Source organism: Pelophylax lessonae (genome assembly GCF_965119305.1).
Source record: "Pelophylax lessonae genome assembly, chromosome: 3".
NCBI lineage: Eukaryota > Metazoa > Chordata > Amphibia > Anura > Ranidae > Pelophylax > Pelophylax lessonae.
The window spans coordinates 454,121,889-454,145,505 of record NC_138770.1 but is presented as its reverse complement, the minus strand read 5'-3'; the positions used below and the strand labels follow the sequence as shown (position 1 = coordinate 454,145,505).

Here is a 23,617-nt window from a genome sequence, read left to right as displayed (position 1 = left end):
AAATCATCACTAACTGTGAAAACTTCACACTGGACCTCATGCAGCTTGGATTCTGTGCCTCTCCACTCTTCCTCCAGACTCTGGGACCTTGATTTTTAAATGAAATGCTACATTTTCCACAGTTTGTGATGATTTGGGGGAGCCATGTCATCTGCTGGTGTTGGACCACTGTGTTTTATCAAGTTCAAAGTCAGCGCAGCCCTCAACCAGAAAATTCTAGAGTACTTCATGCTTCCCTCTGCTGATCAGCTTTATGGAGATACGGATTTCATTTTCCAGCAGGACTTGGCACCTACCCACACTGCCAAAAGTACCAATACCTGCTTTAATGATCATGGTATCACTGTATTTGATTGGCCAGCAAACTCGCCTGACCTAAACCCCATTAAGAATCTGTGGGGTATTGTCAAGAGAAAGATGAGAGACACCAGATCCAACAATGCAGATGAGCTGAAAGCCGCTATTTAAGCAACCTGGGCTTCCATAACACCTCAGCAGTGCCACTTCATGGTCTTCTGTAATATTCTAAATTTCTGAGATACTGAATTTTGAGTTTTCGCTAGCTGTAGGTCATATTCATCAAAATTAAAAGAAAGAAATGCTTGAAATATATCACTCTGTGTGTAACACATCCAGAAGACAATTTATAAGGATTGGTCACAGGAAAGAAAGTGTAAACAACAAAAAACAAAAAAAGAAAAAAAGGTATACAATTCTTACAGTTCCTGACAGGTGTCACTGGCATTAAAAAAAAAAAAAAGCACCTCAATCTCTCATTTTGTTTCTATAGCAAGTGGGACCAGTATATTGCAAGTGTTTTACCAGCTTCAAAAGGCACCCACTGCTTACCCCCATCTCTGGACTCCGGGCTGACCCAGCCCCTAACTACACCCTTTTAGGATTGACTCCTCAGGTTCTTCCCCTCAATCGTCCTTTTTTACCAATATTCTACTGCATTTGGTTATGTGTCCATCGGTTAAGATATGTTATCCCCAAACAGTATTGGTGGTAATAGTAATATTTCACTGTTCTGTTTGGTACCTTCTGTGTACTTGATGAACCAGAGTTCATCAATAGCTCATTCATATTCTATAAACTTATAGTATAAGCTACCTTCCCCCTCCCCTTCTCCACCTTTTACCCCCCCCCCCTCCTTTGTCACTACCACGTTGTAATGCAACTGTTTCTCGTCCTCCTTAACACAGCTTTATGTATGCAACTGTATTAAGCCTTTGCTTTTGTGTATTGATAAACCCAAAAAAGTTTCTTAAAAAAAAAAAAAAAAAAAAAAAAGCACCTCTTTTTCCTCTGAGCTTCAATTTCTGTTTTGCACTGCAGGCTGCATCCTAGAGCTTGTTGGCCTCAAAGAAATACAATACTTCCCCTTGCCCACACAGAGGTGATTATCAGTGGGGTGTGGAAGTGATAGTGTCTCTTTAAAAAGCCATTCTGGCCAACGATAAACTAATTAGTGAGGTATGAATAAAACCCAACAAACACTGCAACTATGCTAAAAGCAGAAACCCCACTATTTGCCGTACTCTACATTATCTACATTTTCATGCAGCACTGTTTTCACAGGCCAGGCAGAGAGAACAGAAGGATTTGACTTCTTGGAGCCTGTGCTATTCAACTTCATATCTCTGTATCTCCAATCCCTTTAACATTTGCCAGGCACGTTTGAAAATTATTTGTAGCTGTGAGAAACGTATAACTGCTTTTTATTTACAGCAGGCCTTATGTAAGTGACAGACTGCAAAAAGTCTTCTTTATTTATATTTTATATTTTTTACTTATGTATTAAAAACATGTGCTGTCAGATCACCTCCAAGCAGGGGTGGATGGGAGCAGCCTGGATGCAATACTAAAATACTTATCAGGCAGGCTGTGCTTTCTGTAAGCATATCCATTTTTAAGTCTCTATTTTTGGCTGCAGTGTACCTTTAATAAAGGTATATGGTTTATTGAATATGTAATTTACAAATAACTGCAACCTAATAGCAATGTAGTAGAGAAGGCTACATACATATTTAATTTCTCAGCATTTACTGAGATAAAAATCAAACTGTAATAGAAGTGGAGGCCAAATGAAATTATATTAGTGTTTACATTCCTTGTTCCCACCTGGGAGATAAAACAAATTTACTATCAAGTTAGCAGTCACACAGGAAAGTTTATAACAGAATGAGGGAAATGTCGGAGTGTAGATATGGCTTACTGGTCTGTTTAATCAGCATTCTTTTAGTGACAAAGTACCCAGGGCTGTAATTACAAAACTGTATTTCAAGCAAGGTTTAAAATCTATAGAGCTAAATTTAATAAGCGGCTCTAAATTTCTCAGCTGAGCTTTGCTTAATGAGGAAAACCTCAAGTTTGGCAGCACAATATTTTGTAAAGATCTGTTGCAAGTCCAACTGCTTGGTGTCCGTTCTGTTTAAAAAGCAAAAAATCTATACTACAATGCTGGCAATGCAGCACCAGATTGTATTATGGGGTGTGGGGGCCCCTGGAATATTATTGAATGGGATAAGAAAGCAGGAAAAATGAACGCTAGGGAGCTATGGAAATTAGATCCATTATCTTTCTCCAAGATTATCACTAGAAAATATTAACAAACCACTTCAAAGAACCACTTAGGCCCCTTTCAGGTGGACCTGATCAGGCCACCCATTCTACTCTATGAGGAGGCGGACGTCAGCGGAAATGTCCGCTGACACCCGTCCGGCACCCAATCCGACAAGATTCACTGAAAACAGAGGGATGGCGATACGTTCACCATCCTACCAGCGGGTCGGATCGGATGAAAATGAACATGCTGCCCCGTTTTCATCCGATCTCCCATAGAGGAGAGTGGGACTCTGACAGGTCCATTTATGCACAGTAAGCGGAGATGGACCTGTCATCCACCTTCTCAGCGGGGATCAACGGAACAATCCCCGCTGAGCTAGTAAAGTCCACCAAGCACATCTGCCCCATGAGAAAGGGACCTAACAGGCATAATAGAAAATGCAGCATAACAATGCCTAGTTGATAACGATTTGCCTAATCAAGTTAGGCTCCATTCACACTTGTGCGATTCCGAAGTGTGCGATTTCCATTGCGACTTTCATGCAACTTTGAATGGGTGTGATTTGAATGCGACTTTGGCTGTTGACTTTGACTGTTGCACAACTGCCACATTGAGATGCAACTTTAAAAGTTTACATTGTAGTCTATGGCACTCAAGTTGCATCAAAATAGTGCAGGAACCTTTTTTTAAGTCACATAGATGTGAACGGCTTCCATTGAAATTCATGGGCTGCAACTTGTCCTGCAATGTGCCTAAAGCTGCATGACAAGTCACACAAGTGTGAATGAAGCCTAAGGCCCATTTCACATGGCTCCGTTCCGTCGACGGAGCCGTGCTGCTCAGCGGGGGATCGGTCCGCCGATCCGCCGCTGAGCAGGCGACAGCTCCGTCTTTGCTCTGTGTGCGGAGACAGAGCTGTCAGGTCTCCGCTGTCCTCTATGGGGGAATTGGATGAGAACAGACCGCCTGTCCGTTCTCATTCGATCCGCCAGATGGATGGAAAATAGGGTTTCCATCCATCCAGATTTGACAGACAGGATCGGATCGGATGTGAGCGGACATGTCTCCGCTGCCATCCGATGCCTCATAGAGATGCATGGGGCATCCGTTCAGATCCGCCTGAAAAACTGACAGGCGGATCTGAACAGTCCGCAAGTGTGAAAGGGGCCTAAAAAGAAACCTGTTCAGAGAAAGAGGTTTCAATACTTTCTTACCTGGAACTAGTATGTCAATAGGGACATCTGACTTTACTCTGACTAAACTGCATACTTTTCCCAGGTGAGTGACTAAAAGTAGAGATGCCTGAGACAGTCAGCCAACCTGTGTTCCCACAAGGTGGTCAGTAGCTGCAACCCCTGTATTTCTATCCTTCTGTTTAACAAACATCTGGCACACCAGTCTTTAAGATCAGCTCGTACAATTTGGCTTTCTTGGTGCTTAGATTCTCCTGATGAATTTCGGGTTTCAGACACAGAAGGGGGTCATGTATGCATACACCAAATAGTGTAGTAACTACAAGAATAATGTATTTCAGATTATAACTATATAAACCATTGGTATTACAGTAGCTCAGCATTTTTTACCTTAATGCATTCTCTAAGTCAAAACTGTCACAGTAATTGTATCGCCCCCCCCCACCTTCTTATGGTTACCCGAGTTCTATCTTGATCAAGCACTGTGCCTGTCTGCAGTGGTTCTCTCCTCACAGACAGCAGCAGGAGTCTTTGGTTTCTGCTGCTGTCAGTCAGAGTGGGGGGCACAGCTGAGCCGCGCTGTGTATATGTCAAAAGATGCGCACAGGAACAAAGGGTTGGCCGCTCAGGTGGAAATAGTCCCAATCAAAGTCGGGTGCGTGTCAGATCTGTAACCTCAGTAACATGGCACACACAAAGCGAAGGACCGCACTCCGGCTTGAAGAAATTAATGGGTTTATTAACAGCTTAGAGTTCCATAAAACAGATTTTAAACATCAAGGGCAAAGACCGCAATGGTTGACGCGTTTCACGAAATCAGATTCACTTACTCATAACAAAATGATTAAGCGAATTTGATTTTGTGAAACGCGTCAACCATTGCAGTCTCTGTCCTTGATCTTTCAAGTCTGTTTTATGGAATTCTAAGCTGTTAATAAATCCATCTATTTCTTCAAGCCAGAGTGCGGTCCTTTGCTTTGTGTGTGCCATGTTAAATAGATGCGCACAGCCTGGCTCAGGATCGAGCCCGCAGGTGTTCCTATGGTGGCATACTGAGAAGAGGAGGACCCTGGAGCGCCAAGGGGTGACCATTGCACAGAACAGCTGAGTATAACATTTCTGATATTAAAAAAAAAAGGCCTTTACAAACACTTCAACCTTCTCAATCCCAGATAGATGCTATGCTCAAGTAATTTTTATGAAAATGGCCTTAGCTTAGCATGTGGAAGCTGTTATGTCCATTAGCTTAGGTCAATTCTCCTAAAAATGGAGCATGTAACAATTTTTTACATAAAAAATAGTGGAACAACACATCCATAATGACAGGCAATATACTGCATTTGTGATCAGCAGTCAGGAACCCCAAGTGCCAAGCATCAGGGACTTTCCAATTACAGTGTAACCACAGCGTAAACAAAATTGGTAATTCTAAAGACGAAATTAAGTGTTTTCATCCATGAGGAGAAATAAGCAAAGTTATACATTTCTTATAAAATGTTTGCAAACATACCCATGTTTTTTTTTTTGTAGTTTAGAGGCAACATTTAATTTTAGGGCCAGTAACCCCAAAAGAGAACTGCGGGTTTTGAAAACAAAATACACAACTCACCTAGGTGGATGCAGCATCGATCCAATGTTACATCTTTCCTCCATTGACTGGTTACGGATTTCTCTGTCTTCAATGAGCAGAGAGCTGGGACTGTCAATCCCCGGCTCTCACTGGAGTGCTGGGCTGTGGAGGGGATGGGAGCGGTTGGCTCAGGCTCTCAGCGGCAGGTTGAGAGGCTGAGCCAGCGGCTGGTCAGGCATCTGGGTGGACCCCAACATTAAAGTTGGGATCTCCCCAGAGTCTGGACCAACTGAGTGATTTCAGCAGACAACAGACCTTAGCCTGCCATCAGCTAAATATGGTCACGGGAGTGCAGAATGAAGTGAACCCCTGTGACCTACAGGACAATTAGGGCCAAAAGATCTTTTGTGCGATTTCTCTTTTAAAACAAGGCTAGTTTATGCAAAATAACCATACTTACTTTAAAAGCTCCCATACCTGCAAAGAATTTTGGACATATGTTAGTTATTTATATAACTTTGGTTTGGAGCTTGTTGTTCTGCATTAGCTGTCACTGTGGAATAAAGGAAAGTAAAATCTGAATTCCAGAAATGCTTAAACCTGCATTCTTCAACAACCCTCTGTCTGTTCTCTATGATACTGCCATTAATTTCTTCCAAGAAGGTCTAAATATTTTTATTCGATGTTATGTCTGGGACACAAGCTATTTGCAATCATCTCTATTGCATAGATTGTACAGGCTAAGTGGAGGAGGAATATGGCAGTGGTATATCACCAGTTAAGTAGCGCCAGCACCCTTCCACCCAATTCAATAAGGGTACATTCTTGACAGGTATACCTTGATCAAAGTAATGCCCATTAGCAGTGCAAGGAGAGTGATTATTAGTCTAAAAAGACTAGAGGGCGCATGGAGACAGCCAGGTAGGTACAGGTGCAACTCATAAAATTAGAATATCATCAAAAAGTTAATTTTAGTAATTCAATTCAAAAAGTGAAACTCATCATTTATATAGATGTGTCACACACAGAGTGATACTTTCAAGAATTTCTTTCTTTTAATTTTGATAATTATGGCTTACTGCTGGTGAAAACCCAAAATAAAAAAAAAAAAGGAGGGAGATGAGAGACACCAGACCCAACAAGGCTGATGAGCTGAAATCCACTATCAAAGCAACCTGGGCTTCTATAACACCTCAGCGGTGCCACAGGCTGATCACCATGCCATGTCCCGGCGCATCAATGCAGTAATCAAAGTGTAACGCCACTTTTGTTTAGAAAGAAACCATTGCCCTCTGGGTGATCTATGTACATTACAAGGATTTTTAACAAACTTTGTTTCAGATTCCTACCTTTTGTTATTCTGTAGAAATCTGTAATCTGTAAGAATCCTGTAATTTGTAAGAATTATGTAGCTGTTTGTTCCTCTGTGCTGAGTGGGTCTAATAGGAGTGGTTTCATAATTATCTATCAGCTGTGGCAGCTGCAGGACTCTGATGAGGAAATATGCTGGGCATGCATCCCTTTAGACATGTTCCTATTGGGAGTGTCTCACCAAAAGTGACATTTTTATTGCAGGGGATGCCAGAAATCTGACTTGTATCTTAAGAAAACTTTGGAGAAAATTGGTGAGTCAATCACACAAGCAGGAAATTATGATGATGTTTCTGGGGTGTGGTCAGTACACATTCTGTGTACAGAACGCTCCATGTAGCCATATTGCATTACAGAAAATTACAACAGCTGCATAATAAAACGCAAAGGTAATTTTTAATAACATTCAATTACAATATGACTTGTGTCAAAAATGTATATGCTTTATTGTTTTTTTCTTTATATGCTATTTTTTTCCCTATGAAAGTGGAGTTACCCTTTGATGCAAAAGGAGCCCTGACAAAGTATTGAGTGCATACTATACTATACATGGACATAATTTTCAGTAAGCCAACATTTCTGTATTAAAAATCCTTTTTTTATTGGTCTTATGTAATATTCTAATTTTCTGAGATACTGAACTTTGGATTTTCACTAGCTGTAAGCCATAATCATTGAAATTAAAAGAAAGAAATGCTTGAAATATATCACTCTGTGAAACGCATCTATATAAAATATATGAGTTTTACTTTCAATTGAATTACTGAAATAAATTAACATTTTGATAATATTCTAATTTTATGAGATGCAGCTGTATGTCAAAGGAGACCGATACGTCTGGTTAGTCAGTTAGGGAAGCTAAAAAGGACCGATATAGATTAATAAATAATATATATATATATATATATATATATATATACATACATACATACACACACACACACATATATATATATATATATATAAATATAGATATGCACAGCTGTGCTCAAAAGTTTGCATACACTGGCAGAAATTGTGAAATTTTGACATTAATATTGAAAATATGACTGATCATGTCATAAAACGGTTTTATTTAAATCATAACAACAGAAATCACCCAAATAGCCCTGATCAAAAGTTTACATACCCTGGAATGTTTGGCCTTGGTACAGAAACACAAGGTGATGCACACAGGTTAAAATGTTAATTTAAATATTTATTTCCCTAATTTATGGCTTTTTAATTGCAATTAGTGTCTGTGTATTCAATGAGTTTGTTAGCTGTTATGTGGATGCACTAAGCAGGCTAGATACTGAGCCATGGAGAACATAAAAAAAATGTCTAAAGACCTGTGTAAAAAGGTAATGGAACTTTATAAAGATGGAAAAGGATATAAAAAGATATCCAAAGCCTTACATTTGCCAGCAAGTACTGTTCAATCATTTATTAAGAATTCGATAATTTGGGAATCTCTTGATACCAAGCCAAGGTCAGGTACACCAAGAAATATTGCAACCACAGCTGCAAAAAGAATTGTTTGAGATACAAAGAAAAACCCACATGTAACCTCAGGAAGTTGCTTTTAACCTCTTGGAGCTGGCTGCACGCAAATATGTAGCCCCTCTCGGGTGGTGGGCCTTGGCGCCGAGCTGCCGTAGATTTGCGTGCAATATTGCAAAAACAGCTGTGCAGAGAGTGCGTGCCCCCAGAATAGTTGCTGGCAGCTAAGGGAAAACTTTCTGATCATGCGACCGCCATGACAGCCAATCACGGCGGTCACATGATCATAAACCAAAGACACTAATTGTAACTTAAAAAGTCACAGATATGGGAAATTAACATCTAATTGCCATTTTGACCTGTGTGTGTCACCTTGTGTGTCTGTACCAAGGGCAAAATTCCAGGGTATGTAAACTTTTGATCAGGGTCATTTGGGTATTTCTGTTATTTTAATTTAAAAAGGAGCCAAAACTACCATGTGATAAATGGCTTCAAATGATGAATATCCTTAAATAAAATACATTTTTATGGCATGAACTTTACATGATATATTAACCACTTGCTGACCAGCTGCAGTAGTTAAATGTACGTCGTGCCGTGTAGCAGTTAGTGTGGGCACGCACGCGCCAATTGGCTAGAGGGGGAGCCAATCAGCGGGTCTGGCGGCCGCGATGTCTGCCGGACACCCGCGATCACTGCCCATGGAGACAGAACGGCGGTCTGCCAATGTAAACCGCTGTTCTGACAGTGAGGAACACAGGGATCCTGTGTTCCTCCTATTTAGGAACACAAGTCTTTGTGTTCACCCAGTGAATACAACCCCCACACAGTTAGAAAGCACCCTCTAGGCAAACATTTAACCCTTTTCTCGCCCCTGGTATTAACCCCTGCCCATGTCATTAGTACAGTAACAGTGCATATTTTTAGCACTGATTACTGTAGTAATGCCACTGGTCCCCCCAAAAGTGTCAAAAAAGTGTCAGGTGTCCAATCTGTCCGTTGCAATGTCGCAGTCCCGCTAAAAATTGCTGATTACTAGTAAAAAAATAAATAAATAAAAATTACAAATCTTTCCCCTAGTTTGTACACACGATAACTTTTGCGCAAACCAATCAATATACACTTATTGGGATTTTTTTTACCAGAAATATGTAGCAAACTACAAATTGGCCTAAAGTGATGAAAAAAAAAATGTTTTTTTTGGGGGGGGGGGGGGAATGTTATATAGCAGAAAGTAAAAAATATAGCTTTTTTTTTTTCAGAATTGTCGCTCTTTTTTTGTTTATAGTGCAAAAAAATAAAAAATTGCAGAAGTGATCAAATACCCCTTTTTACAAAGCTCTTTTTGTGGGAAAAAAAGGACATCAATTTTATTTGGGTACAGCGTCGCACAAATGGCCTGGTCATTAAGGGGGTAAAATCTTCTGGTCCTAAGTGGTTAATGCCAAAATGTCATGATTTCTGCCAGGGTATGCAAACTTTTGAGCACAGTTGTACATGAAGAGAGTGAATGATTTGCATGGCAGGCTTTCAGTCACTGCTCTCTGCTCTGCCCCTCCAAGAACAGAGAGGGTGGGCGCAGTTGGCTTTGGCTCTTAGCCCAGCACTGAGGCACATCAGATTCTGGGTCACAAGAGAGCACAAAGTGCACTCCAGTGACCCACAAGAGCAGTATGGTTAAAAAAGCTTTGGCTGTCCTTCGCTTTTAAATTTGTGATCCGGTTTTTCAGTGGGGTTCTAAGATATTAAACAGACTGCAGCATATCACCACCTGGAAATTACTAAATTAGCATGTTACAGTGCCTGGAGATTCATAGAAGCAAAGTCATTAGGGAGGTCATCTAAAGGAGTGTGCAGGAGGCTCTAAATGCCAGCATTTTGGTGCCTAAACCTGTTCAGGATCATGATAGGTACATTTTATGCTTGCCATATCCATTGCTCCCACAACTTGTAAATGCTGCATTGCCATGGTTAACGGGCGACAAAACAGAGGCATGCAGGACCAAGATCACCAAAGAAGATAGAAACATAGAAGAAACGTAGAAGAAACAAGAGAATTATGTACCTCTGTCCGCCCTCACAACATCTGTTCCATACCTACACAAGTGTGCTTCACAATAGAACATTGGCTGCATTTTTACTAAAGGATAGATGGTCAAGGAATCAGATGTTAGAAATCTATCTCACCACTATGCCACCTTCACAGTAAACATACAATACAGTCCTAAAGCGTTCTTAGAACGCCATAAACATACTGTTAAAAATTATTAATATCTATTTTTAATTGGTTTTATAAAATCACAAGAGTGTTTTTGCTGCTACGCCTTCTCCCAGTTGCACCAGCCAGAAGGAGAATGTGTAACTGTATAATGAAAGCTAAATATGATCCGATGCACATCAACCAGCTAAGAGTAAATAAAAGAAGCTTTGCAGTTCTGCATTCCATTTCTTGATCCCCCTTGAAATGACAATTCCCCAAGACAATATGAATTCAACAGACTATGCCTGGCTTTAAAAACTGAGTTACAATGGCTTGCACAGAATCAGTCCTTTTAATGTGAAGGATATGGGCAACAAACCATTATATTTAAAACAAATAGTGATAAAAGCAAATTATACCTCAACTAAAGGATGCACTGAAAATGTATAGGTGAAGAACACTATGAATCAGTAGTATTAAATACTTTTGGGGGGCAATAAAAAAAACCTGAAATCAGCAGTTGACAATATTATAACTACAGTAATCCTTTTTAACATTCCACTCTGCATTCCACAAAGATTACAGAGAGACTACTTGGAATGGCTGTACTCCTTGTAATATCCTTTTAAAAAGATTTGGAGCGTGACAAGTCAAACATTTTAATATATGCTTGTTGCTATCCTCATGTAATGGAAATGATTGAATAAATACTATCTGTAACTTTTTATGCAACTCTAAGAACAATAATTACAGAGTTGATTAAGCAATGACTTCTTTTGGATAGGACAGGACAGGACATCAGCAACATCAATTAACTGGAAAAGCTTAGTGCTACGTTCTTGTTTTCAGATATTCATAATTATACAGGAATGTTCTGCTGATGTGGTTAGGAAACTCATGAAAGTCATATAAAATGTTTTACAGGATATGAAGCTTTCATTTAACTTCTGACTGGTGAATTATTTCAATTTCAATTCATGTTTCAGCTAAATATCCTTAAAATCAAGCCAAAAAACGTTTTCTTTGTTTCAGTTAGGGCTAAATACCTGACCAGATTGTAATATACCACAGGCACTCTAGTGAGATCTCTACATTTGAGTTTCCAGGTCTGCCGCCTTATCACAAAATTTCCGTGGGGTGGTTTTATTTTCAATTATGAGCAAGTGAAACTTCCATTGGTGAAGCAAGGGTGACTCTTTAATGGGGGAGGCAGGGTCAAAAATCAGTTGTGGATGGAGTTAGCTTCGGACTTATCTACTATTTTATTTTCTATAGTGAGAAGTTGCGATACTACTTTCTTTGAGATTATATATGAGTTTGGACGAAATTTTTGAAACAAATATGGTAAAAGAACAAAATCATTACCTAATATGGGGTTGGACCGCTTTTGGCATCCAAGACTACCTGAATTCTCCTGGGAACTGACAAATATAAATCTTGGATGAGGGATAATGGAATCTGATATCTCTCTTCATGCAAATTTCTGGGTCACAAACCTGTGCAATTTGGTCAGTTGATCCTGACGACCACGCTTATCAAACAACGTTTTCCCAGAAACTCCATATGCTGCCATAACCTTTGATACTGTACCTCACGACACCACAAATGAATTGACAACTTTAGTCACAGAGGCACCAGCTAAGCGACCACCAACAATTTGCCTTCTTTGAAACTCCGTAACCTCTGACATGACTCTGTATTACTAACAGCGCATGCAGAGAATGACGAAAGTGAGGCTTCCCACCTATTAGCTAGGCGTCTCATCACACATCAGAAGAAAAAGTATATATATATATATAGATATATAGATATATATATATACAGTGCTTTGCAAAAGTATTCGCCCCCCTTAAACTTTTCTACCTTTTGCCACATTTCAGGCTTCAAACATAAAGATATAAAACTGTAATTTTTTGTGAAGAATCAACAACAAGTGGGACACAATCATGAAGTGGAACGAAATTTATTGAATATTTCAAACTTTTTTAACAAATAAAAAACTGAAAAATTGGGCGTGCAAAATTATTCAGCCCCCTTAAGTTAAAACTTTGTAGATCCACCTTTTGCTGCGATTACAGCTGTAAGTCGCTTGGGGTATGTCTATATCAGTTTTGCACATCGAGAGACTGAAATTGTTGCCCATTCCTCCTTGTAAAACAGCTCGAGCTCAGTGAGGTTGGATGGAGAGCATTTGTGAACAGCAGTTTCAGTTCTTTCCACAGATTCTCAATTGGATTCAGGTCTGGACTTTGACTTGGCCATTATAACACCTGGATATGTTTATTTGTGAACCATTCCATTGTAGATTTTGCTTTATGTTTTGGATCATTGTCTTGTTGGAAGACAAATCTCTGTCCCAGTCTCAGGTCTTTTGCAGACTCCATCAGGTTTTCTTCCAGAATGGTCCTGTATTTGGCTCCATCCATCTTCCCATCAATTTTAACCATCTTCCCTGTCCCTGCTGAAGAAAAGCAGGCCCAAACCATGATGCTGCCACCACCATGTTTGACAGTGGGGATGGTGTGTTCAGGGTGATGAGCTGTGTTGCTTTTACGCCAAGCATAACGTTTTGCATTGTTGCCAAAAAGTTTGATTTTGGTTTCATCTGACCAGAGCACCTTCTTCCACAGGTTTGGTGTTTCTCCCAGGTGGCTTGTGGCAAACTTTAAACGACACTTTTTATGAATATCTTTAATAAATGGCTTTCTTCTTGCCACTCTTCCATAAAGGCCAGATTTGTGCAGTATACGACTGATTGTTGTCCTATGGACAGAGTCCCCCACCTCAGCTATAGATCTCTACAGTTCATCCAGAGTTATCATGGGCCTCTTGGCTGCATCATCATCTGATCAGTCTTCTCCTTGTATGAGCTGAAAGTTTAGAGGGACGGCAAGGTCTTCGTAGATTTGCAGTGGTCTGATACTCCTTCCATTTTGATATTATCGCTTGCACAGTGCTCCTTGGGATGTTTAAAGCTTGGGAAATCTTTTTGTATCCAAATCCGGCTTTAAACTTCTCCACAACAGTATCTCGGACCTGCCTGGTGTGTTCCTTGTTCTTCATGATACTCTCTGCGCTTTAAACGGACATCTGAGACTATCACAGTGCAGGTGCATTTATACGGAGACTTGATTACACACAGGTGGATTCTATTTATCATCATTAGTCATTTAGGTCAACATTGGATCATTCAGAGATCCTCACTGAACTTCTGGAGAGAGTTTGCTGCACTGAAATTAAAGGGGCTGAGTAATTTTGCACGCCCAATTTTGCCGTTTTTTATTTGTTAACAAAGTTTGAAATATCCAATAAATTTCGTTCCACTTCATGATTGTGTCTCACTTGTTGTTGATTCTTCACAAAAAATTACAGTTTTATATCTTTATGTTTGAAGCCTGAAATGTGGCAAAAGGTCACAAAGTTCAAGGGGGCTGAATACTTTTGCAAGGCACTGTATATATATATATATATATATATATATATATATATATATATATATATATATATATATATATATATATATATATATATAAAACACACACACAAAACTAAATAAATGTCAGAAGAGAGACATTATCCTGTCAAAATTGTAATTAAATTATTTTTTTTGGATTTAGTTTAAAAGCTATTTTTGCACTTTTATGACTGTCTGGGTCTCCACTAGGGAGATAAACAAGAATGCTGTATGTGTCTCCATTGAATTGATCTTCTGTCTCCATTACCACTGTCACTAAGACTGGAAGGAAGAAAAATATATTTCAAATTGGGACACTAATTCCAGTATGGCATTTTAAAGTTTTAGGAAGTAAGTGCATTGATGGCAAAACCTGCCCTTTAAGAAGCTGGTCTAGGAGAATTAACTGGTCTAAAGTCTGTTGCTAGGAGAGTGACAATTTACCTAAAGAACACATTTCCAAAAAATGATATAAGACAGCCAGTGTTCCTGTGCTGGTGTTAATATTTATACAGCTGCCTAGACTGAATATATTTGATGACATGTATGAAAACCGTTCTACAGATAACTGCAGAAGATATAGCATCATATTTAAAAAGCAATCAATCAGACATTTACTTTTCCAGCTTTGTCTGAACATTAAATTGGAAGTTACAATCCAATTTATGTGAATGATATCACCTTTTCCCCAACTACAGAGTATATGTAAATCAGAGGACTGCTGCACCTAAATAACCAACTTTAAAACAATGTTTTTCCTTTTTATCACAATAAATTAACTTAAATTGGTATAATCTCAAAAGCAAACATTTATTATATTGCAGCTTACCAATTCTTAGATGTGATGGCTGCATTCGTTTCCTTTTTTTAGGCTTTCTTTCCTTTATTTTCATCAAGTTATCCAGCCAGGGAGTCTGTTGTTTTTTAAAAGACCAAGCTCTCAAGCAAATGTTACAATTACAGAGATGAGGGAAACCATTTACCACATACAGGGGTTCTTCCCAAAAGGAAAAAAACAGTTTGCTGTAAATATGAAGTGTTAGCTGAAGCTTGGCTTCAATTTGTATCTAAATCTGCTAGTGCATCTAACACTCCCCTACCCCCAAGATTGACGCTGTCCTCTGTGCTCATTCATCCAGAGTGGGGCACTCGAATACAGAAGGTGTGTTAATAGCAAGATCACCAGGTGAAACGAGAAGGCAAAAAGCCTGAATAAGAAAAACAATTGCAGCCATCACATCTATAGATTGGTAAACTGCAATAGATTACATTTTTGGTTTTAGGCTTATTACTACTTTAAAAAAACACATTTAAAATAATTACTATCAGGCCTCATGCACACTAGAAGTTATAAAAACGCCAGTAGCTTTGTAGTGAGTTTTTCAGCGTTTTTTTGGCTAAAAATCATCTCTCTGCTATTTTAGTAACTCCCACTTTCCCACAATGCAATGCTTGCCAGACAATGCTTGCCAGAATTTCACACCCATGCGATAAAATTTAGGTGCGGGAAAAAAGGGTCCTACAACATTTTGATAAAAATGTGGACTCTTTTTTCCCCGCATCAAAATTGCATCGTATGGCCATGATTCTGTCAAGCTCACTGCATTTTGCAATCTGTTTCGGGGTGTCATTCATGGAACATTAAGCCCCCGTTTACATCGGGCAGATTTGACATGCAATTTGACATGTCAAATCGCATGCCAAATCAGAACCTATTGCCGGCAACGTCACTGTTCGAATTGGTGCAACCCTGACTTTGCACCACCACACCAATTCCTAAAAGTAGTTCCTGCACTACTTTTGGCGATTTCAATAGACATCTGTGCATGAACCTGTACAAATGTCTGTCAAATCACCCCCAAACTCGCTCTGACATGCAAGGTTGAAATCGTGCACGTTCAGCTGAATGATTTCAAACCCGCCCTCAATTGAACCGGTGCCGGCAATAGGCTCGGATTTGACATGCGATTCGACATGACAAATCACATGCCAAATCAGCACAATGTCAATGGGGGCTTCATGTTCCATGAACGATACCCCAAAACAGATTGCAAAATGCAGTGTGCTTGCCAGAATCGAATTGCATGGGTGTTCACACCATGCAATGCAATAAGGTGTGAAGAAAAAAGAGTCCTACAACATTTTGGTGCAAATGTGATGCAATTTGATATAATTATAAAAAAAAAGCAAAATATATGGCTCAAATCGCATCGCACAGACATGACATGTGATGTGCACAGGAATGCAGTGCATTTTTGGTGCAAATCAAATGCGGTGTTCACCATGCACCAGTGTGAACCCAGGCAATGTTCCATGAATGACACCTCGAAACAGAACCCAGGCTTAAAAAAAAAAAAAGCAATGGAATCAAAAACTTCAAAAAACGCCAGTTAGCAGCGTTTTTTGGTGTTTATCAGCGTTTATCAACGTTAGAGCATTTTTATAGCTAAAAAATACCACTCAGAATCCACAAAAACTGCTAACAGCCTACGTGAGCATGGACACATAGGATAACATGCTGGGGCATTTATAGGCTGTACAAAAAAAAAAACGTCTGACGCCGAAAACAGCAGCTGTAAAAACCTCCAGTGTGCATGAGGCCTAATAATCACCATATTAAAGTCCAAAAGGGATTGTTCATTTTTTCTTTTATAAGCTCCCTTCTTAAATATATTCAAATGGAACACCTTACATTATTATTTAGGTTTCATTTATACTGCACTGTATGCGTTGATATGTGCTGGCATTGTGCTTTGCAGTACATTTTAACATTTACCTTTCTCCTCACTTTCTGGAAACATGCAAAAGATCCACAGCAGGGCAGAGGGGCCAAACTTGTTCTGGCCTGTTGTTTTCCCTGATGTGTGTTGCACTGCTCAGGCATGCATAACCATTTGTTGCATCGCATTGTGTTGGGAAAAAAGTATGGTGTGTCCTTTTTTTCCAACACAAACCAGTGTACATGAGTGCAATGCACTAGCGTCAAATGCTCACAATCCCAAACATTTTTTTATTTTTTTTATTTAGAGCCTTGGGTTGGCATGTGTCGAAAATGGGCCAATGCATCTGGTGTAAACAGACCTTTAAATTGACAATTGCAAATAGAAGACATTGAAGTTTACCTTGAGATTTCCCGCAAACAAACTCAACAAAACAATATAAATAATTCTTCTCAAATCAGGCATCCACATGTGGTAGCACTGCCTTGTGGTTTTTAACACAAAATTGTGACCATCCTCTATATACAAATCAAACATGTGGCTGAAAGACACTGCTCAAAAAAATTAAAGAACCCTTTGAAAACACATCAGATCTCAATGGGGAAAAAATCATGCTGGATATCTATACTGATATGGACTGGGTAATGTGCTAGGAATGAAAGGATGCCACATCATTTGATGGAAGAGAAAATTAAAATGATCAACCTACAGAGGGCTAAATTCAAAGACACCCCAAAAATCAAAGTGAAAAAATGATGCAGCAGGCTAGTCCATTTTGCTGAAATGTAATTGCAGCAACTCAAAATGGTACTAAGTAGTTTGTATGGCCCCCCATATGCTTGTATGCATGCCTGACAATGTCTGGGCATACTCCTAATGAGACGACAGATGGTGTCCTGGGGTATTTCCTCCCAGATCTGGACCCGGGCATCACTGAGCTCCTGAACAGACTGAGGTGCAATCTGGCGGTATCGGATGGACCGACACAATGTCCCAGGGGTGTTCGATTGGATTTAGGTCAGGCGAGCGTGTGGGGCCATTCAATGGTATCAGTTCCTTCATCCTGCAGGAACTGGCTGCATACTCTTACCACATGAGGCCGGCCATTGTCATGCACCAGGAGGAACCCAGGACCCACTGCACCAGCGTATGGTCGGTCACTTTAAAGAAGTTGTGGTAATGAGGGTATAGCATGCATTTAGTCTCACTAGATCATCTATTAGAAACCAGACCCTGTGCACCTTTTTGCCTGATAGAACTTTGGAGTTTATGCTACCCATAGTACAACCATTAAAAATAATCTGTTTTAAAATAAAATACCTGCCTGTGGTAATATATAGGCGCCTGCAAGATGCCTAGCATAGAGTGAGAGGTTTTTTTTTTTCTTTTTTTTTACAGATTTGCTTAAGGCTGGGTTAAAACCTAAATCAGATGTGGCTCACAGTACGTCCCTGCTCTGTATTTCAGGGACGAATCAGGCCTGAATTTTTGCCTGAATTTGGACCTGAAATGGAGCCAAAGACGCACAGGACCCCTGTGCGGGCCTCTAATTTGTCCTACCTAATTTATCCTAATTTGAACATACTAGTCAATGTGACACTACACTCTTTCCATACTGTAATACTGTCCACAGGTGTCTCTTTTGCTCCTCCATTGATAGAGGAGCCACCTTAGGGTAAAAAAAAAAAAAAAAAAAAAAAAAATTAATGCAGCCACCACATCTAAGAACTTAAAGCTGCAATATATTAAATGTTTGTTTTTGGGTTAAGATAAGCTTTACACTATCACTTTGTTGCCGGCCAATTTATTTAGTGTGTTTTTGGTGGAGTAGAATTTTATTTTTTAGTGCAACAAAACAGCTGCCTTGTGCCCAAACCCCCTCCCCTCTTTAATCTGCTCACAAAACTGTCCTGCTGCTGGTCAATTTTATTACTTTATCTGAGATAATGCACTTGTTTTTCTAGTGTAGATAAACTCCTGCCTTGTTTTCTTTTTCCTGGTCATTTTTGTGCAGTGTTCTGGTGCCGGCCAAGTTTTACCAAACTATGCCCAAGTGTTATAGGTCTAATATTTTTGAAAAATTGGTAGATGGGTATGGCAAGAGATTGTGCTGAAACTCAGGTGAGGGTGTGCAATGTTTTTTCATTCGTTTTTTTTCCCTATGAATACGAAAAAAGTTGCAAAAAAGCAGCTCTTGGACTTTCAGCAACAACTGGCCTAATCATCCCAATCACTTAAAGGGTCAAGTTTTTTCACTTAAAATGGAGTACAGCTTTAAGGCGGCAATCCCATAATTAAAAATAGATGCCTCCTTTTAGCCCAACTCAACTTCATCCTGCTTTTCAACAACCCAACATCATAGAAAGCTATGACTTTTATATCATGTACTGATAAAAGTAAACAAAAATTTCCATCTGGAACAAATACTGTAACTACTGACTTAATAACATTCACCTCTCCAGGGATTCAGCGCAGTCCTCACCCACACCGGCTCTTAAGTCATTTTCAGGTTCAGACATCCAGCATGCTTACTTTGGGAAGCCAGCTGTGACTGCTTGCGGCTTCACAGCTGGCTTACCACCACGCATGCGCAAACTGCATCTGTCTGGGACCTGTGACCTGTGCGGGGAAAGTGGGAGAGGGGGGTGGCCACAGTATTATGACTGAGGTGAAAGCCAGGTACCCGATTACCCCTCAAAAAGCAGAAAGATCCAACTCGAACTACCACTTGGCACAGTTCTCTTTAGACCTCATTAAATACCTCAAACCGCTATTTTGGCATACTTATTGAAATAACAGTAGATCTTTGGTATGTTTATATACCAGCTACCTGCTTTAGCTCTTATTCTACTCTGTATTATGGATATAAGTTTGACTTATTATAATGCCAAGTCTTACTTGTTGTTTACTGTTAATACATGTGGCATATCAATAAATAAAGAATTAAAAAAAAAAAAAGCAGAAAGTGCCAAAAGAGGAGGGGGGAGGAGGCAGACAAGTGTAACTTCCCCTTTTGGGGGAAATTGTGCTTTAATATACCTTTGATGATAAATTATGGCCAAATCAAATCAGCCCATTTTTTTATCACCAACATTCTTCAACATCACTTAAGTTTACCAGGATGCGTTTAAATATCAGATTTCACCATCCTTAAGTTTAACATTATGTCTAAATTGTAAAAAGTCCCATTTATGCTTCCATTTCCTTTTTTTACAAGCTAAACTGGGAAAACAGAGGTACAGCTATTTGAACAGACTATGGTTATAACAAGACCGCTAAATGGTATGACTCTACTTGACATCATTTATTTAAAATTCTCAATTTGCAGAACCACTTGACACATCTGTTATGGATCCAAGACCAAATCTGAATTACTAATATAGTAAACCCGTCTCCATTGCGGGGGTTACGTTCCGGACCCATCCGCGAAAAGTGAAAATCCGCGAAATAGAAAAACCCTATTAAAATGCATTGTAGGCATGTTTTTTTTACTGTCACTGTACGTGTAAAAGCATTTTAAGGTCTTTAAACACACTTTTAAAACAATAAAAACTCATTTAAAAACATAAAAGATACTGAGAACATAGCAAGAGCTATGGAAAACACAAAATATTTCATTTTTAATGATTTATATAGTAAAATAACATTACAAAAAAAAACGCAATATACCGGGACCGCAAAAACTGAACCGCGATGGAGCGGGGGTTTACTGTATAGCAAAAAGTAGGTTTTGTTGGCTGTTGTATAGCTTTTTCTTATATTGTGTAAGCTGAAAATGTATACAATTTTAATTTTATTTTTCTGAAATTTTAAAGATTGTTTTTTGATATGACTATAAATACGTTTCTTTTTCACAACTTAAAGTGTATGACTTACTTTCTTTCAGTCTCTGGCGTAGATACTGCACTGTTAAATTCAAAAGAATCCTAAAAAGGGCAAAAAAAATGGACATTTAATCAATAGATAATAGAAGTGGGTGAAAGTTTTACTGAGTAACAAACAGTATTTACAAGATGAACAACTATAGGGAGGAAGATAAAAATAATCATTTATTGTACGTACTTCAGTTTGGGAACGCAGCTGTAATGAGGTGGAGCCAGCATCGGATTTCTCCTAAAACAGAACATATGCGAGTCAGTCATGAGACATTGAGAAACGTGGCACATTACAATCAGCAAAAACACATCATCTTATGAAGATAGATCGGCATAAGTACTGTATGTGAATGCATGAATGCAGGAAATCAAAATTGTAAATGATGTTCAAAAGAGAAAAAAAGGATTGTAGTCTCCTCCCTATTTTTCAGATTAAGGGCATATCATAGTTTGTATCACAACTGATATGGGATAGCACTACATGTAGAAAAAAATCTGTTTTTAACTTCAGTTCAATGATTTTAAAGCTTCCTTCCTTATGTAAAAAATGACCATTATATGATATGTTCAATTTTGTTAGACAATTTACATTCACATCAGTCCCTGCCCCCAAAGAGCTTACAACCTAAAGTCCCTATGTCACATACACTTACAAGGGCCAATTCGGAAAGCGGCGAAATAAGCTACTAGTATAGCTTTGGAGTGTGGGAGCAAACCAGATTACCTTCGGGAAACCCACGCAAGTGTAGGAAGAACCATGCAACTCCATGTATATAGCGTCCTGACCATGGTTCAATAGTGTTTGGATTTGAACTAGGAATCCCAGTGCTGCAAGGCAGAAGTGATAAACACTAAGCCGAAAAGTGGCAAGGGTTTGCATGTAGGTGCAATACAAATCAGATTTTCATGAGATTTTTACTTAAACTTACTTAAACACCATTCCAGGTGTATGCAGCATGATAGAATGGTGCCTGTTTGCATAAACTTAGCTCATTCTAAAATGTTTTCTGTACAGGTAGACGGACAACAAATATTAAGTGTTTATAATAAGCCGCCTTCCCTATCAGCACTATTAACCAAGTGTAAATTCACTTTTACAGAAAATGCACCAACAATGACCCAACACCAGACCCCCTCCTCACCTTCCCAGTCCCCGCTATACTTACCTCCCATGATCCAGAGCTGTCAATGTTTTATCAAGCTGCTCCAATGATGCAGGGATTTAAATTTCCCAGTGCTCTCTACTCTCTGTCCTGCTCGAAGAGTATGGACCAGACAGATTCTACTTGGTCAGCACCTTTACATGAATAGTTCTATAATGAACTGTACCTTCGCTAAACATTGTACATGTGCGCCTGCCTCTGCAATTTATGGAAAAATGCCATTATGATAAGTTACCAATAACAAGGATAAATCCTGTTTTTAGTAGGATGCCCTAGCTCCATGATTGCATCCATTTTCGCTGTGGTGTAAACAATCTGTTTCTGACCACCACTAGAGAGTAGTGTTTGAAGACCGGAAACCTGCAGATTGTTTAGAGCAGGGCTGTCAAACTGGCGCCCCTCCAGCTGTTGCAGAAGTACAAGTCCCATCATGCATCTGCCTATGGAAGTCATACTTGTAACTGCAAAGCCTCATGGGACTTCAACCTCAATGGGTTCTGCAAAAGCTGGAGGGCTGCCAGATTGACACCTGTGGTTTAGAGCATAGCCGGGTGTACAAAGCCAGAAGGCTGAGGGCAAAACTGATGAAAGCAGGGCTTCTCTTCAGAAAAGGTAACCCCTTACATAGACACTTTTTCAGAGACTGAACATGTGGAGATAGATCGATAGATCGATAGATAGATAGATAGATAGATCGATAGATAGATAGATAGATAGATCGATAGATAGATAGATAGATAGATAGATCGATAGATAGATAGATAGATAGATAGATAGATAGATAGATAGATAGATACACACATACACTCACTGGCCACTTTAATATGTACACCTTGCTATTAGTGGTCTGGACCCCATTTGGCCTTCAGAACTGCCTTAATGTTTCCTGGCATAGATTCAACAAGGTGTTGGGAAACATTTCTCAGAGATTTTGGTCGATATTGACATGATAGCATTATGCAGTTGCTGCAGATTTGTCAGCTGCACATCCATGATGCGAATCTCCCATTCCACATCCCAAAGGTGCTCTACTGGATTGAGATCTGGTGACTGTGGAGGCCATAGGAGTACAGTGAACCCATTGTTTAGTTCAAGAAATCAGTTGGATATGATTTAAGCTTTGTGAAATGGTGCATTATACTGCTGGAAGTAGCTATCAAAAGATGGCTACACTGTAGTCATAAAGGGATGGAGATGGTCAGCAACAATACTTAGGTAGGCTGCAGCATTTAAACGAAGCTCAATTGGTACTAAGGGGCTCAAATTAATCCAAGAAAATACCCCCCACATCATTACACCACCAGCCTGAACTGTTGATACAAGGCAAATGGATCCATGCTTTCATGTTTACGCCAAATTCTGACCCTAACATCTGAAGGTCGCAGCTGAAATTGAGACTCATCAGACCAGGCAATGTTTTCCAATCTTCTATTGTCCAATTTTGGTGAGCCTGTGCGAATTGTAGCCTCAGTTTCCTGTTCTTAGCTTACAGGAGTGGCACATGGTGTGGTCTTCTGCTGCTTTCAGAGAGGATATTCTGCCAACTTTGGTTGTAATGAGTGGCTATTTGAGTTACTGTTGCCTTTCTATCATTGTGAAGCAGTCTGCCCATTCTCCTCTGAAATGAACAAGACATTATCGTCCACACAACTGATGCTCACTGGATATTTTCTCTTTTTCAGGCCATTCTCTGTAAACCCTAGAGATGATTGTGCGTGGAAATCCCAGTAATCAGCAGTTTTTGAAATACTCAGACCAGCTGGTCTGGCACCAACAACCATGCCACATTCAAAGTCACTTAAATCTGCTTTCTTCCCCATTCCAATGCTTGGTTTGAACTTCAGCAAGTTGTCTTCACCACATCTAGATGTCCGAATGCAATTGAGTTGCTGACTAGCAATTTGTGTTACCGAGCAATTGAACAGTATCTAACAGTATCTAATAAAGTGGCTGGTGAGTGTATATACCCTCACGGTGTTTCATGAACTCTAAAACACTTCTTCAGGAGGAAAAGGGAGAG

General features: G+C 39.5%; 1 protein-coding gene across 7 annotated transcripts in view; it reads right to left on the bottom strand.

The window, feature by feature from the left end:
- The window catches only part of SASH1 (SAM and SH3 domain containing 1), a 1,308,454-nt gene that overhangs the window by 181,424 nt on the left and 1,103,413 nt on the right, over positions 1-23,617 (bottom strand). For all 7 annotated transcript variants that reach the window (XM_082250123.1, XM_082250126.1, XM_082250128.1 and 4 more), the window contains exons 3-4: positions 20,622-20,672; positions 20,436-20,485 (exon numbers count right to left, since the gene is read on the bottom strand). In XM_082250123.1, the coding sequence (XP_082106249.1) occupies positions 20,436-20,485; positions 20,622-20,672 (101 nt within the window). The remainder of the gene's footprint in view (positions 1-20,435; positions 20,486-20,621; positions 20,673-23,617) is intronic.